Genomic DNA, 16,243 nt, shown 5'->3' with positions numbered 1-16,243 from the left:
ACCCTGGAAAAGAAAATCCAACACTACAAAGTAGATTATGTATGATGAGTGTCTTCAGTACAAAAGATGATATCTCTGAGTAATGTAATTTAGATCAAAAACATTGGTAAAGTCATAAACATTCAGAACATTGGCTGTTAGATGACTAGAAAAACTTGACATTTCATTAGAGTTAGGGCTCATGAAGATGCTGCTAGATCAATCCTAATTGCATTAATATCAGTGAGATACTTTCCAGTGAATTAACTAAGTTCTAGGTTAGGCCCATGGTTATTCCTTCTGTAAACAATATTCAAAATTCTGCGAAGAAGTATTAAAGTCTTCATTTCAGATAATTTTCTCAGCCTTGAAGTTGTTTTGTCTGCTAATTTCATTGCTTTTTTTGTATATTATTAGTAACTGTGATGTAATAATGACATCTTTTTCCTCTGCTCATTCTCTCTAAAACAAAATTTCCATTTTCAGATTCTTGATGAAGTGGGCATAGTTATCTACCATGTTTGACTAGTTATCACCCTTCTTGCAGTTCCTATAGAAATAGCTCAGACTTCCATATCTGTGATCTGTCAACAATAAAGATCAAACCAGGGGGTTTGGATGCATTCTTTACATGTCTTGTCAACCTGTGGAGAGTGAGATAAGTGGTTTCCAAAGACACTGAGCTTTGTGATGTATTCTATACTCTGATAACACCTTAAATCTCAAAGTACCACCATGCATTTTCTTCTATCTGTCACAGTACAGATCAGAAAGGATCCTGATCTACTACTATGTGAGAAATTGATATTAAAACAATAATGCAACTCAGTCAAATTTGCTCATAAATAGATATAATTTATTTAATAACTGTTCTAATGCTGAATTCTCATTCAGAAATGTGTCCTGTCTCTTCTGTAGATAGCCAGTAATGTAATGTAGAATGTATCGTGACATAACAGCAATACTCATAAACCATTGGTTTAGGTTTGGATACAACATCTTTGAACTTCTTTTTTTTAATATTCTCTGGAATACAGAGACACAGAGGGCATATGTATATACCTTTACAATATTTTTCTGGGGTGCAGTTTCATTCCTTTGTGCCTCTTTTTCATGCTTTTATTTGAATTAATTTTTTTGCAAAAAAATAAAATATGAAACAGAGGTTTGTGCTTGTCAGTTTGCCTAATGAACAGCTAGCATTCACAAAATACATGTAAATTACCCTCAAAATGTTAGTAAATGTAGGGCTCAAAAGTCAGCAGTCTTTGGCTACGTGTATTAGTAGACATGGTTGTGTGCTATAGATGCAAAGTGCACAAGTAAGTCAAATCAGTTTTAAACACTTGGGTCAAAGGTGATGGCATCCAACAAATTCGGTGAAATGAGAAACTTGCTAGTATGTAAATTTGAAAAAATATCCACACACCATTAAATGGTTTGTGTCCACAGTAAAAGTTCAATGTCCTGCTTTCTCCAGTTTTGTAGACAGATAATGTTGGAGAAGTCACAGGCCAGGAGCGTATGAAGGTCTGTAATTTTGAATATGTGACTTAGTGAATCTGTTCCCATTAGAAGCTAAGCAGACTTAAATGGTTATTAGCATCAGTTGATGTAACCAAAGACCTGCAAAGTTATTCTTTTAGACCAAAGAAAGAAAGAAAGAAAGAAAGAAAGAAAGAAAGAAAGAAAGAAAGAAAGAAATTCACCAGTGTGAGTTCATTTTCCTGACATTAAACTTAGTTGGCTCAAATTGGGTTAGATCATCAACACCAGGGACTGGTGACCATGAACAGGGACTGTCAAGGGAATATCCAAGGGGAACCATGGCATTGGCAGCATTTTCTAAAACTGTCCAGATAGTCAGAGTTCTTGTTTTCCCTATAACTTTTAATGAGTCAAAAGCATGCCGTATGTATTTTGTGGAAAACACTGAAAAATGGATGAAGTCTGATAATAGTGGTTCGTGTCAGCTCTCATTTGACTTCTACTTGAGGCCAGCAGAAAATGCATTTCTATCTAGTTACTCTCACAGTAAGATACCTGTGAGAGTACCTGATTTTTTGATAGTACAGTAGTAGCAATGTCTTCTCTGTGTGGCTGATTTCCATGCAAAAAGGCCTTATTTTTTCATCATTCTGTTTTTCATCTTGTTTGTTAATAAATGAGATGTTAGCTTCCTTACTGACTAAGCTGCTGAAGCATCTTTTATATTTTTTTTTAGAAATCTCTGTGTGGAAACACTTTAATATGCTTCCTCTATATTTTGCATCTTACTTGGTACTAGAATTTCATGTAGTAGAGATTTCTTCAATAGTCAACATGGCACAGGAATGAAAGACCCATTATCAAAACAAAAGAGCCCATTCAACCACTGAAAGTCCTAACATTCTCTGTGGATTTCATTTTACAAGCTTTCACATCATAAGATATTACCGGGCAGATGTATGTATGTGTTATATGTGGTGGAAAAACAATTAGTAGTCAGTATTTGTTGTAATATGTATTGTTCTATGAAGAATCATAAGTGAAAAGCTGGGGATTTTTTTTTTTTCTATAGCACATGTTTGCATATAAAAAATGAAAACTCCAGTGCTTTGGGAGTTCAAATAAGAAAAAAAAAAAAAACCACCACAAAATAAAGTTAGAAATCTGCTCTTAGCAAAGCATTTCCTGTCCCAAGTAATAAAACCTAGGTTTTTATGGTTCAAATATGTTATTGTCTAGTTTCTTTTCTAGCAGAGATGCAGATATGTTTTAACAGGGTTGTTTTAATTAACTTACAGTGTGTGCAATCGATTGAGAGAATACTAATAGTTTCAAAATTTAAAGATTATAGAAGTTGCATTTTTCCCAGGTGACACCAGCATAACCATATTATCCTTGACAATCATGTCCACTTTCAGCTTTTCCAGTGTGGATCCATTTATCTAATGCGACAGCTATAGTATCCACTGTGTTAACAGATGTACAGCTGCTTTCTAGAATCATAGTATGTAAAAGGTCTTATCCTCAAAGGGCAATGCTGCTGCTGCTTCTTCTTTCTGTGCTTGTAGAAGAAGACATGACTGATGACTCAGAATTAATCGTAACCCAGTGAGCTGTCAGTGACAGATACCTGTTACACACACTAGTACTACTAGTTCAGGAGGCAACGTTCTAATGTACTATTCTCCCTACAGCATCCCTAAATCGGGAGCCTCTTTCCTAGCCCTCCTCCTGCCCCCATGATAATACAGGATATTCTTAGTATCTTTATGAGAATTCATGGTTTTTCGGCATATTTTAATCCTTACTTTAATGAGGAGAAATATGATCTTAACTGCATTTCCTCAAACTCACATTAGTAAAAGTGAAAATTAATATCATGATGTTACTATGAGCACTGGTTGTTTTACAGGGTGATTGCTTAAAGGGTTTCAAATGTTGGGGTTTTTTTTATTTTAGTTTTTTTTCTTTTAAAACAGTGTTAATCTGACTACCTTTAAAGCTCTATGACACAAAACTTCCTAGTGGACAGCTGGTCAGTTGCTGCTAAATCTGTGGATTTTGAAGCATGTTTTTCCTCCTCTTATACACACAATTAAAAATCAAGTATTCAGTTCCTGAGGTTAGTTATAATACAGAGTGAGGGCTGCATCACCCAGACCAAAGATTGCTACCCTTACACAAGAGCTGTGGCCTGATTGATTTCCAAGGTTATATGGCATACTAAAGAATGCTAATGAAACAGAATAGTAAAGGCTTTTTAGCACATCTTTCTTTCTCCTGAAGATCACTGGAAGGTTTCCTGATTCCTGGTACTGCATAAGTCTGCATATCTGCTATAGTGACTAACCGTGATGAAAGCATAAATACACAGTACTTGCATAATACAGTTTCAACAATAAGATGCGGTATCAATGATACTGCATGTATCAGTTTACTCAAGACAATACAAAACCTTAGTTGATGGAATACTTCTACAACTCTTTAAATACTATAAACAAATTTTATGTTAACATCATAAATACAATTTCAAATATAGCCGTCAATATTTTCATTATCTTATGTCATTCATAGAAGACAATAATAGGGTTCCTTTTATAAGCAGCCTCCAGACAATGCACATTCCTCAGATGCGAAATATTCTCAGTTGTTTTTTATCACATTTTAAAATGTAATTTATAGTTAAAATAAAGTCCCAGAAATTTTATCATCCTATTCACATTACCAAAGCCAGATGAGTTTCACAGAATGTAAATCAGGGCAAATTTATTATTATAATTAAACTTGTAAAATTTCAGCAACAGCTGTTTCTACATTTTAGTAGTTCATATACATTATTGATGACACATACTTTTACTAATGTGAAACTGAAACTTCTGAGAATGTAGAGAAGTTACGCTCGTTGTTGTTCTAATTGGTACAGTGCTTCTTCAATACTTCTTCAATTGAGTGCACTTGTAATGTACATTATCTGTCTTGCTAAGAGGAGCTCATCACCATAATCAAAATAAACAAATACATTGAAGATCACTGAAGTCTTTAAATTACTAAAGATCACATAAAATATAATTCTGTTACAACTAAATTTTTTATATGTGAGTGTCTTTGCATGCTGTAATACAAATAAGCTCCTGTAAAATATGCCAGAGCAACAGATAAGGCAGTTCACAGTCAGTGCAATATCTTTTTGTTGGCGAGATCTGTTTCACCAGGTTCTTGTATCCTAAATAATGGCAGCTGAAAGTTCAAGTGATGAATATCTGAAGTTGGATTTCTAGATAGTTATGAACATAATGCAAGAGCTACCTTTTCTTACTGGTAGATTAACTTTGGGCATTTAAATTTGAAAATTCTGAATTTCATGTCTCTCTGCTGTGAAGGAGTATAATAAATAAGTTGTCAAAGGGACTAATCTGTCTTAAGTCTTCTAATATATGTCCTAGGTTTACTTAGTTATCTATAGTCAATGGCTGAGTACAGACATCTCAAAAAGACATTTTTTTAATGAATCCTTTCTCAGGGTTATTTTCCACAGAGTTTCTGGTAAACGTGTAGAAACGTGTAGTAAACACAGAAAACCATGATTTACTAACATCTAGCCATTTGGGTGAATAATGTTTCTGAACATTAGATTAGTTGTCTACTGGTAGAACACCTGGTTATTATTGTGTACAGCAGTTTCCATCTCTGCCCCCCACTTGCTTTACCATGTATCTGAAATATTAATTTGCATAATTGTAGGCTTGTAAATTATTTTTTGAGTCTCAGACAATTAATTCAGGAGGATGGGGACTAAGACTGAAAATGTTGAAGATTTGTTAGTATTTAGCAGACTCCTGAGCTGAACAAGGTAATACCCTGATTTAGACTAGGTGAAATTGTAACACTCAGCTTTTCTGTTAGGTCAAATTTACCTTGCAGTAGTCATGATTGCAGATAAACAGCAATGCTTATTAGGAAAAGGAGTATTTGCATTTTAAGTGGATATTAAGAAGGCAAAACTTAAAACGTATGATAGTCCCGTATTTAGTGTCTTTAGTTGAAGGTTTGTCAATCTTTAGAGTGTCAAATTACAAAAAAAAAAAAAATCCAACAAACCCCAGGAAGAATTTATGGCACAAACACTATAATTTCATGAAATAAAATGAAGAAACACCACTACATAAACAGAGGAAGAAAGTGATACTACCTGAAGAGATGACTGAAACCACAGGATTGACTGCAGGTCTTTCTTCATTCACTGTCTCTGCAAAAATAAAATGACCCCCAACCAGAGAGACTGTTTGTTCCCCATGTTTAAATGTGCTTGGAACCATCACGCAATCGTTTCCTCCCCAGTCTCTGGGCAGACTGTTACTGATAGTATTTTCGCCCTAAAGAAAAGGCCAGTTCTCTGCAGCCTAAGCAGTAAGACAGATACAACAGGTGATTATGCTTCCTTTTAATATATTACAGTGTAATTTACGGATTTGTATGAAATTTTAGTACTGCAAAATTGAGCAGAAGAAATAAAATCATTGCCTGGTATAACAACAATTTATATTCTGAAATCAATATCAACATTGTTACCTCAGGGGGGAAAAATAAGTAAATACCTAACCACTCCAGCTATTTATGTGGGTGGCATGGTATGAAGACGTAGCATGAAGATGCAGTATCAATTGCTTTTTCTTTTTTCGTTCTTGGTTTAGCCTGAAAGATTGATGGAAAACTTATCTATCTGCATTATCTTGGTTCTGTGGGTAAGATATCAAGATGGGCATGGAGAATGGATTAACATGTGATGCAAGTGGGATCCTTGAATAAGGACTGCCATGGGGACTGCACGAGCGAGTTTAGTTTAGATGTAGCCAAGGAAAAAAATCTCTATTTCTCTTAGCAAATTGCAGGGATCTACTGCACAATTTGTACATAACACAGAGATGAGCCTAGATTATCTGGAAGAAGCAATGGTAGCTTTTACCAAGAAAGCAGTATGAGTTTATCTCAGATTCATATTCTTTTGTAAGCTTGAGTGAAACACAAAGGAAGAAGCTGTGTACAAGGGATCACTGCGCTGAATTACAGGAAGCCCTGTTTGAGGCACTTTGTGCCCTTCCTGCGAGATACAGTAGAACTACACACGTTCAAAGGTCACTGTCTAGAACTGGATTTTCAGTCGTCTTTCCAATCTGGAATGGAGAAGGTAGACTGTAGATTTGAGGGGGCTTTCATTAAGTCAATCAGAACTGAAAAAATATGAAACAAAACATTATTTATTTATAAAACAAACTAATACAGCAACAATATGCTTATTCAAAGACCTTGCCAATTCTTTCTGTGGTGCAAATACAAAAAGATATTTTATGCATAAGTTTCCTGTTGTATTTTAGTTGAAAAAGAATCCGCTTATCACAGATCACACTTTTGCTGCATTAAAAGGTGCACTGTTTGTGCTTCCAGTGTAGGAATTTAGGAGAAAAATGTGGTTTACCTTATGAGAAAAGAAGGGATTAAACTATCGTCTGTAAAAACTATATTTTAAAGCTTGTGGTGTCCAGCACAGCTTTTCTGTTCCCCTCTGAAACTGTTATTAGTCTGGGTTTTGTGACTTGTCTTCTTCTATTTACAGGCTTGATATCATAAAAAAAAATTAAGTCCATGTTTTAGTACATGAACCAGGAGTCCTTGTTTTGATCCCGAGAGGAACAAACCTTATCAGATGTCTTCCACAGAGGACCTCTAATGAAGCATAATTTTTTGTTGTGTCCTTACAACATTTCTTTAAACTTGTGCACAAACAATACCTTCTTTATCCCCATAACTTTACAATCTTTTTAGTGTATTTGTCTACTGTTTACACTTGATTTCATTTTAATACATTTTTTCTCCAACTTCTTTATTCATAAGTGGGGTTGAAGTTTCAGTAAAGTAAGTCATGTATAGATTCTTCTGTTTATTTTCCATAAAGGTAAATTTCTTTTTCAAGTTTCACTTTTAAGCCTCCATATCAACAATCTTTCCATAAGGAAAATATTCCTAGAATGTTTTCTTTGTCTTTGTTTTTCCTTCATAATACTCCTTTGTCATCTTAACACAAAGTATGGCATAATAGTTAGAAATGAAAGGGAGTTTTTGTTGATACAAGATTTCCATATCTGAAGTAAAAGATCTTAATAACAATTGAAGATGTGTCATACTTGAATATATATTCTGATATGCAAACATATGGCCCACTCTGTAAAGCTTAATTTGACTTGCTGTGAATCGGATGTTTTGGTGACTTCTGCCTGTCTGCAAAATAAAAGACAGAAATGAAGGCTCTTAATTTGCAACTACATTGAGTGAAAAAGAGGACATTTTATTTGAAGCACCTGAATTGTAAACTCAGAAGCCAGCTCAGTTGGTTAAAATTCAGCAGGTTCTATTTGCAACAACCCAGTGTAGAAATGTTTTTTTAATTATAGCTTGTTTTATAACAATGGGTAGGATCTGTAGCCAAATCTGTCCCTGTGAGACATTCAGCAATGGAACAATAGTACAATTATTTCTTGGATCCCTGATTAGCAAAAACAATACAGTAGTTGTACAAAGCTTGAAAGTCTGGTTTTCAGAATAAAACAATCTCATCATGCAAAAGTTCCTTTTAATGCTGATTTCTATAACTTGCTCTTTGATTCAAGCACATAATTGGAAGTAAAATGCATTTTAGAAGCTAGAGTACAATAGAAAGCAATGAACAGTGTTGGAAGCTAGTGTTTGTACTTCCTACGTTAAAGTTTTGTTTCTAACACAGCTCGTAACTCATCTGCCATAGGACTTTTCAAACACTCAATATGACATGGCATGGTCCTTCCTCTACTTCAGACTTTCAGCACTCAGATCAACAAAACTTACACCGTTTACTGCCCACTTTCTGCCTGTGTATGAAGGTTTCTGGGAAAAAAAGGTGGCAGCAAAAAGCTGAGTCTCAGTGGAGTGTATTGGCCCACTTTTTCTAGAAATCCATGCTGAGGTACAATTCCTACCAATTCTTTTGCTTAAGTAAGGATTTCAGGATTGTATCTCTAATGCTCTATGTCACTTTCCAAAGCAATAGATTTGTATGGAATGAAATTGCAAATTCTAGTGTCAGAATACTTTTTATACAGCTAGGATTATCAGAAATGAAGTGCTTCAGTACAACATTACATTTTCAGCACTGGAAAATTATGAAACTGCTACAGATATTTCTAGATTTTGTTTTATTGTCAATTAGAATTCACAGAATCACATAATCACAGAATGGTTAACGTTGGAAGGGACCTCTGGAGGCCATCAGGTCCAACCCCCCTACTCAAGCATGGACACTTAGAGCCGATTGTCCAGGACCGTATCTGGATGGCTTTTGAGTATCTCCAGGGAGGGAGACTCCACAACCTCCGTGGACCGCTTATGCCAGTGCTCAGTCACCCTCACAGTGAAAAAGTGTTTCCTGATGTTCAGAACCTCCTGTGTTTCAGTTTGTGCCCATTATTACCTCTCCTGTCACTGGATGCCACTGAATTCCTCATATCACGACAACAGAAATGAGAAAAATAGGACAGACGAGTATGAGGAAGGGAAAATGATAAGATGCGACTAAAATATATTTTTTTAATGTTTTCAGTATCTCCAAATAAAATATTGTAATGAAGAAAAAAGTAATATGCTATGTCAAGCACAGGTTCTACTTTTCTGTCCTTGATCAATAAGATTAGGAATATCCCCATTCTCAACCATCCATCCTTCACCTTCACCCAAGAGATCTTGCTGATATTTTTACTGGCATTTTCAAGTACCACAGCTATTACTCATAGCCAGTAATTCCACAGTTTAAGATTGTCAGAAACTGATAGGCATGTATTTGTTTCTGTTGTAGCAGGAGAGAAGCAGCTAGACCAGTTTCATGTGTGGTTGATTTGATATAATATTGTTTGTTACTATAATTAAAAAATGTATAAGCCGGCTGACCACCCGGTCTGAAAATAGAAACAAAAAATGTTCCTATTACGCTTGAACTGTCTTTTTGTCAGCACCAGAGTTTGCCATCCTTTATCACCATCTAAGATACAGAATTAATTCTTCTCTTTATCTCTTGTGGGTGTGAAGTCATGCTTCACCTGGATGAGCTTTATAGAATCTGCTGCAATAGGTGATTAAAAAAAGAATGACTCTGTGTAACTGATACCAATTGTTTTCTCAATTTTTAAACTCAGCCCAGATTCAAAAACCCATTGAGTCAATTTGTTCTGAATTATATAATGAAATTACTTTGACGTGGGTTAAAATCATACTGTTTCGACTGAATTTTCCTTTCAGTTTTGGATTTCACTTAACAGTGATGTGATATTTCCTGATTAAAAATAAAGACGGCATGTTTTTCTGGACCAGAAGAAACCCTGTATTTCTTCCCCCACTCACCCTGGTTCCCATCCCTGTCCCCCAAATGCTGGTTAATGATTGAATATGTCACAGATTTTAGATCTGAATTTTGGCCAAATGTTCTGGACCTGAACCATAACCCTACCTCATGCTGTATATAATCCTGTATATGTTGTAGCATAATTAAAAGTGTAATTACTTGTTATCATCAGTCCCAGTGTTGTACCAACTGTAAACCTCATTACTCAGAATAACTTGATTCTGTCTTTAGGTAAAAAGGATTCAAAGCTGCATTTGGTTGCACGAGCGAGTAGATAAATACAAACATAGTCTGAGCACACTGTAAGATTTGCTTCTGAAAGAAGAGTCACTGGTACTACTGCAGAGGATAGAAATTCAGTGTGGGAGTGAGGGGGTCAGCCCGTGTGTCGCAGGTTGGCTGCTGGGTGCAAGTGTCTGCCCCTGCCCCAAAATGGGCACGCGTGGGGTGTGTGTGTGGACTCACTGGCAGACTCCAATCTGGACCAGCCAGGGAGTAGGGTGACCCAGGTCCAGGCAGGGATATCAGGCGGGCGGAGGGTCTGTGCTGGTATTCAGGGGGACCCATGAGAGTGGTGTGCCTGTAGGACGAGTGCCACGTGTGTGTGCAGCGAGCACCCAGCTGCACCAGCCGGCGAGTCGGGGACCCATGGGGTGGGTAAGGGGGGCCAGGATCCAGGCAGGGGTGCCGGGCAGGCAGAGGGGCCATGACAATGCTCGGAGGATCCACAAACGTGCGTGTGCTTGTGAACCCGGAGAGAGTGGCATGTGTGATGCACCGGTGAGCTTCTGCTTCTGCCAGCCCAAGGGGAGGAGGGGACGTGTCTGTCTGTGCCTGTGTCTGGTGTAAGCCCCCAACGTGGGTGCTGCTGGGGGCAATGCCTTGTCTGTGTCTGTCTGCGTAGCCACAGCCAAGGTCATGTCGGTGTCCCCTATGTGTGTCTCCGCGTGTGTGTCTGGGATACATGCTCAGTCTCAGCACTGCAGCAGCTTTGCTCACACACAGGAGAAAGCAGCAGATGCATCCCTCAGCCTGGCCAGAGACACTGGGTCCCCAGGCACGGGGCTGAGCTCCAGTGGCTGGGCAGGAGGGTCCTGGACCAGGGCAGCTGGAGGATGTGGCCACATACCGCATCACTTAACACTCTCGTAAGCTCCCAGCAGGTTTAGTGACAGTCTTCCCTTGCAATTAATATGATATACCTAATCTTAAGCTTTTGCTTTGAGTTTCTCATTGTGAAAGGCTTTATACCCTCATTGTTTTGGTGGCATGGCTTAGTCTGAAATTTCTTGACAGACTGCATGCTGTCCGTTCATCATCTATGGAACTGGATCACTGTTTACGTGACCTTCAGATTTTTTTATAATCCTTTGTGATTTGTGGGCTCCTCAGTGAGAGGCTCAGCAAGCCAAGCTGATATATTTTTTTCTTATCGTTTAAAGTAAGGATTTAAAAATTTATAGCACTGTCAGCTAAGAAGTTGCCAGTATTAGTGTTAGGCCTGTGTCATTTTACTGGCTGACTGGTTGCCTGTCAGTATAGAGTCAGAGCAGATTGTGACTAGTATGACGGGCTTTTTTTACCTAAGATCAGTATTTTTACTATGGAACTCGTGAAACTGGACATTTTTGTAATGATGTATTTTTCTGTTTACCTGGAAGGTTTATTAATTGCAGGCATTTAATTATTTTGCAGAATCTTAAATGGAAATTTTCATCTCCTCTCTTACTGTAAGGATTTATTTTCTCAGTCATTCATATTTTCTCATAAGTCTTTTAGTTTAAAAAAATGAAAGTAATCTCCTTTTCCTGTTCCTCTTACTGATTCTACTAGCGACATAAATTCTTACTTTGGAAAAACAGATCTCTAAATTTGGGTTACTGAAAATAAATGCAGGAAGAGATTTTAAGCTGTGTACTTAGCTATATTTCTGTTTTGTTCATATTGAAGGGAAAGAGCCTGCTAGCAATTCCAAAAAAAATGTTCAGGGTAGCAATTCTACAATGAAAAAGTTGTAAGAAAAAGTAACAAAGTGTGAAGTAATAGTTCACATAGTGATAGTGTAGAGAGTTAGTTCCTCTGTTGGTGTAAACAAATACAACTCAGAGGCTCAGAGGATCTGTTTGGTTTTGCTACAGCTGGATTCTAATCCTAAAGCTAGGAAAGGAACTTAAAAGCAAAGTGCTAATTATAAAATCACAGCCAAGAGCAAATAGTATTACATTTATTTCTATACTGATTTACACAGTAATCCAAAATTGACTTAATCAACTATCTGTGTCCACCCAAGGGAGATGAATAAAAAGAAACCTGGTAGAGGATATTGATCATCATGTAAAATGGCAGTAATTACCATTAACAAATAGTTTTTAATAAGCAAACATACAGTTAGTACTTTCAACTTGAGGTTTTCCTCATTAAAAAAAAAAAAAAAAAAAAAGAAGTGTGAAAAAAAGACAGGGCAAAAAAAGGAGAGCCAGGGCTTCATCTTTTTCCTTTTAAGTTCAGGAAAACTTACTTGGATTTGGGATGGATACGGGACACCTGATTTTAACCACTTAAAAATTGGCAACTAGTGGAAGATACCTGTTGTAGTATCTTCCTGATGCTTCTTTCTCTACTGACTCTGTAGAAATCTTGAATGATTTGCTTAGACATAACCCATAATTTTCACGTGGCTGATATTGATATGAAAGTAACCACTAAAAACCTATTAAGCTTAAGGCAAATTTTGTGAATCTCTTCTTTATTCTAAACTACTCTGTCTAACCAGATCACTCGGTCTCTCTGCTGCTGAGACTGATTTTAGTGGGAAGATATGCTTAACTTAATTTAACCACTCTCTTGAGATGCTCTTGAACTAGTTGTTTCTGATGCTTCAAAGATGCAGTGTTTTGATCCATGAAGACCTGTAATATTCCTTTCATGAATCCCACAGCCGCAGTTGCAAAACAATTCGCAGCAGTGCTCTTGGCTCTGGAGCTCCAGGGGTATCACTGTATCATTCTGTGGCCACAATTCACAAAGTTGAGTTATTTCTCCAGATGAGAGATGTTCAAAATCAATAACGGTTAACTAAACTGAGTGTACACTGCAGGTTTTATTTTTTTCTTTTGAGGCAACTGGTGGGGTTTTCTTTAAGAAGTTCAGGAAAATTTGTAATGCTGGCTCTCATTCACTGTGCTGTTTTGAACAAAGTATGCACTGTTTATTTTTATTTCAGAGTGATAATTGTTTATTCTGTCATTGCATTCTGTAATCATTTGCTGACCACTGTGATTTCACAGATATACTATCAATCCTAATAAGTTAAATATATTTATAGATGTGTATTTATATATCCTTCTGTTCCTGGAAAATGACAGCCATTTTTATTGTTTTTTTTTAACTTAGTGGACTTTTTTTCCCAGAATGAACGTGATAATACAATTTTTAACCTCAGGAATATATACATATTACATTTTCTGATATCGTTTGCTTTTCATAGCATAGTTTGCAATGGTTTCTGCTTCAGAGAGAGATTTTTTATAGACCTTGCTTTTTAAATTATGAGGAATACACCGAACTGCCTACTGATCACTTTCTTATGAGAAGCTTACTTCACAGATGAGCATGTGCAGACCTTTGAAATTTGGTTCTCCTTCCTGTCATCTTCCCTGGGTTTCTCTAAAAGCAAGAAAAAGAAAACAAAACAACAAGCAAACAAGATGATAATTACAATTGCCTCATAAGCATTGCCAGGAAGCTGTTTATGTGTCAAAACTAAAAAAGTAACAAGTCAGGAGAACAGAAAAGAAGAGCACTAACCAGAGTGTCCTGTGCTCTTCTTTGTAGTCCCAGCGTCGTGTTACATTTCACCTCCCCGATGGCTCCCAGGAAAGCTGCAGTGACAGTGGTCTGGGAGACCACGAGCCGGTGGGTGGTGGAACCCTGATCTCACACCCTCTCCCTCTGGTTCAGCCGCAGGACGAATTCTATGACCAGGCTTCACCGGACAAGAGGACTGAAGCTGACGGCAACTCCGACCCCAACTCGGGTGAGTCACAGTCAGCGCTCTGCTGATCTGAGTTGCTCTGCTAACTCAGTTACTTTCTTTTTCACCCCTTTAAGCTTTGCTGCTGTAGAGATGTTTTTATGCACATGCATGAATATCTTCTCGAGTTAGCTCATAACACTTGACAGGAAATAATGTAGTTTGCCTGAAGTGCCTCATGTTGTAATTTGACTGTAGAAACAAAAATATATCCAGTGAGAAAAAAAATAGTTCCTTACAAATTGCACACTAAGTGAGAACAGCTGGGAAAAAGGAAGTTTTACAAGGTAGCAAGCTTTTCTTGGTGTTTGCAGTGCTGTTACTATTGAGCGTTGGACTTTGTTTTAGGCAAGTCATTCTAAATATAAATTTAAAGAGCAAGGACATGGAAGTTGCACTGCTAGACTACCATAGGAAACAGTAAATCAGTGAAGCACTGAAAAATTTAAAGAATCCAACTTTCTGTAACACACCTGCAACTCCCCCTTCTAACAGCAAGAAACGGAAGATTTCCTTGCTAGATTGGAACGGCATGATGTTCTGCTTTTTGGGACTGTCAGATATGCACCAATATTATGTGCAGTTCATCTTGTTTGGGAATTCCTGCCTTTCTTTTTCATTCCTTCTTTGTAATAAGTTTACATTATTGTGGTGGTTTTGTGACAATACTAAAACATGAAGTGAGGTCTTAACCAGTACCATGACTAGTATTTTGACATTGGAATGTGGAGATTCGGACATACTGAAAGCTGGGAGGGGGCAGTAACAATGCTCTTAAGCCTCTTGTTTTCTGTCTAGAATGTGGAGACAAAGGTTAAAAGTCTTATCTGTGCTCTTGCAAGGTAATTGAACTTGAGTTCTCTTGCATCCCAAGAGTATAAAAATAAGAATTAGTTTCTCCCTTTGGCATTTCTCCCATTTGTATAGATGATTAAATTGCCATTGGGCCTGTACAAACCAGGAGAGGAGGTGGCCTTGGTAGCTGATGAACAATATTAACGTCCATGCTTTTATTTGGGCAGAGCTGGATCTCAGTTATGACATTTAAATCATGGCAGATGAGAAAGTGAACTGTGGAACACTGACCTTAGAAACATTTTTATCATACTTTTTAAGGGACGACTGAGAAGACAAGTTGGGTGAAACTCTACGAAGCTTTACCGTGTCAGAGCTGTATTCTGGTTTCCTATTCCTTTTTCTCCTTTTGCTTTCCTTTCTTTTATGGATAGGACACCTGCATTTTATTTTCTTTATTTTATTTCCTTCACCAAAATGGAAATGTTGTGGTAACTATGATCTTAAACCCTAAATCTGTAGAAATACAAAGAACTGTAAAAGAATAGCAACTACGAATGGAATGATTCTGGAGCAAGAATGTATGTCTGCTTAAGCAAGTGAAGAGCTTAAGTGGAATTATCCTGTTAATTCTCTGGCCACGTGTGAGACCTGTGAAAGATTTAACAAGATCAGAGAGGAGTTTTAAGGCAGAAATGTGTGTTGGCACTGTCACATTGGCTTCAACTCTGAATCGCACACCTCTTCAAAATGTGACATAAAAATCCTCCAGAAGAGTTAGGAAAAATGGGCTTAGTAAACTTTATACCAATTTTTTTAAAATGTTTTGAGATGTTTTATGTCAAGCACATTGTGCAAACGTGGTATATTAATCACGATGATCTGTTCATCCCTAATACGCAGACTAATAGAAGATTATCCAGAGTGAATAAGTGAAAAGCTGTAAGAAAAGTTTCCATGTCTGGGGTTACACCTGGTTTAGCCTTGGCATTGCTAAACTCATGCCAAATTTATGAAAATCTGATCTTCAAGCTGTACTGATGATTAATGAAGTGCCGAAGTGTAGGTTTTTCACCTTTTATGAGACTGAATGACGACAGACATTGAAATAGTGCATTCTGTATCTCATCAAATCTCACAGACTAAGAAGGGAATGCTGTGGTCATTACTGTGACAGAGATCATCCTAAGAAAACACAAGACAGGAAGGGAGTGATGCTGCCATTAGATGAATTTGGCTTTTATATCTTATTCAGTATCAAATTAGTGCCTAGGCATTATGTCAAAAGTTATTGGAGGCACACGTTTTTGGATGACATATGAAATGTAGTTTAAAGCAGTTTATGGTTACTGAAGATCCTGTGGCAATTTTCAGAAGAGAAAATGCTATCTGTTGATTGTGCAAAATTACTTTGTGGGTATTTACATATGTTCATGGTTAAAATAACTGTTTTAGTTTCATTTCAACATTGTATTCTTTGAAAATTCTAAACTGAATTTCTAGCTATATTGCAGTTCTTTACCTTT

The 16,243-nt window shown here is 37.0% G+C and overlaps 1 protein-coding gene across 6 annotated transcripts in view; it reads left to right on the top strand.

Moving 5' to 3' along the window:
- Window positions 1-16,243, top strand: part of PCDH9 (protocadherin 9) — a 731,424-nt gene that overhangs the window by 457,488 nt on the left and 257,693 nt on the right. For 2 of the 6 annotated variants that reach the window (XM_009943164.2, XM_075422763.1), the window contains one exon: window positions 13,850-13,925. The exons of 2 other annotated variants lie outside the window; for them this stretch is intronic. In XM_009943164.2, coding sequence (XP_009941466.2) covers window positions 13,850-13,925 — 76 coding nt within the window. Of the gene's footprint in view, window positions 1-13,723; window positions 13,926-16,243 lie in introns of all 6 variants that reach the window. 2 more of the 6 variants (XM_075422754.1, XM_075422746.1) reach the window with 1 other exon arrangement.

Source organism: Opisthocomus hoazin, chromosome 1, assembly GCF_030867145.1.
Source record: "Opisthocomus hoazin isolate bOpiHoa1 chromosome 1, bOpiHoa1.hap1, whole genome shotgun sequence".
Classification (NCBI taxonomy): Eukaryota; Metazoa; Chordata; class Aves; order Opisthocomiformes; family Opisthocomidae; genus Opisthocomus; species Opisthocomus hoazin.
The sequence above is the reverse complement of the archived record's forward strand: the minus strand, read 5'-3'. Positions and strand labels throughout refer to the sequence as shown.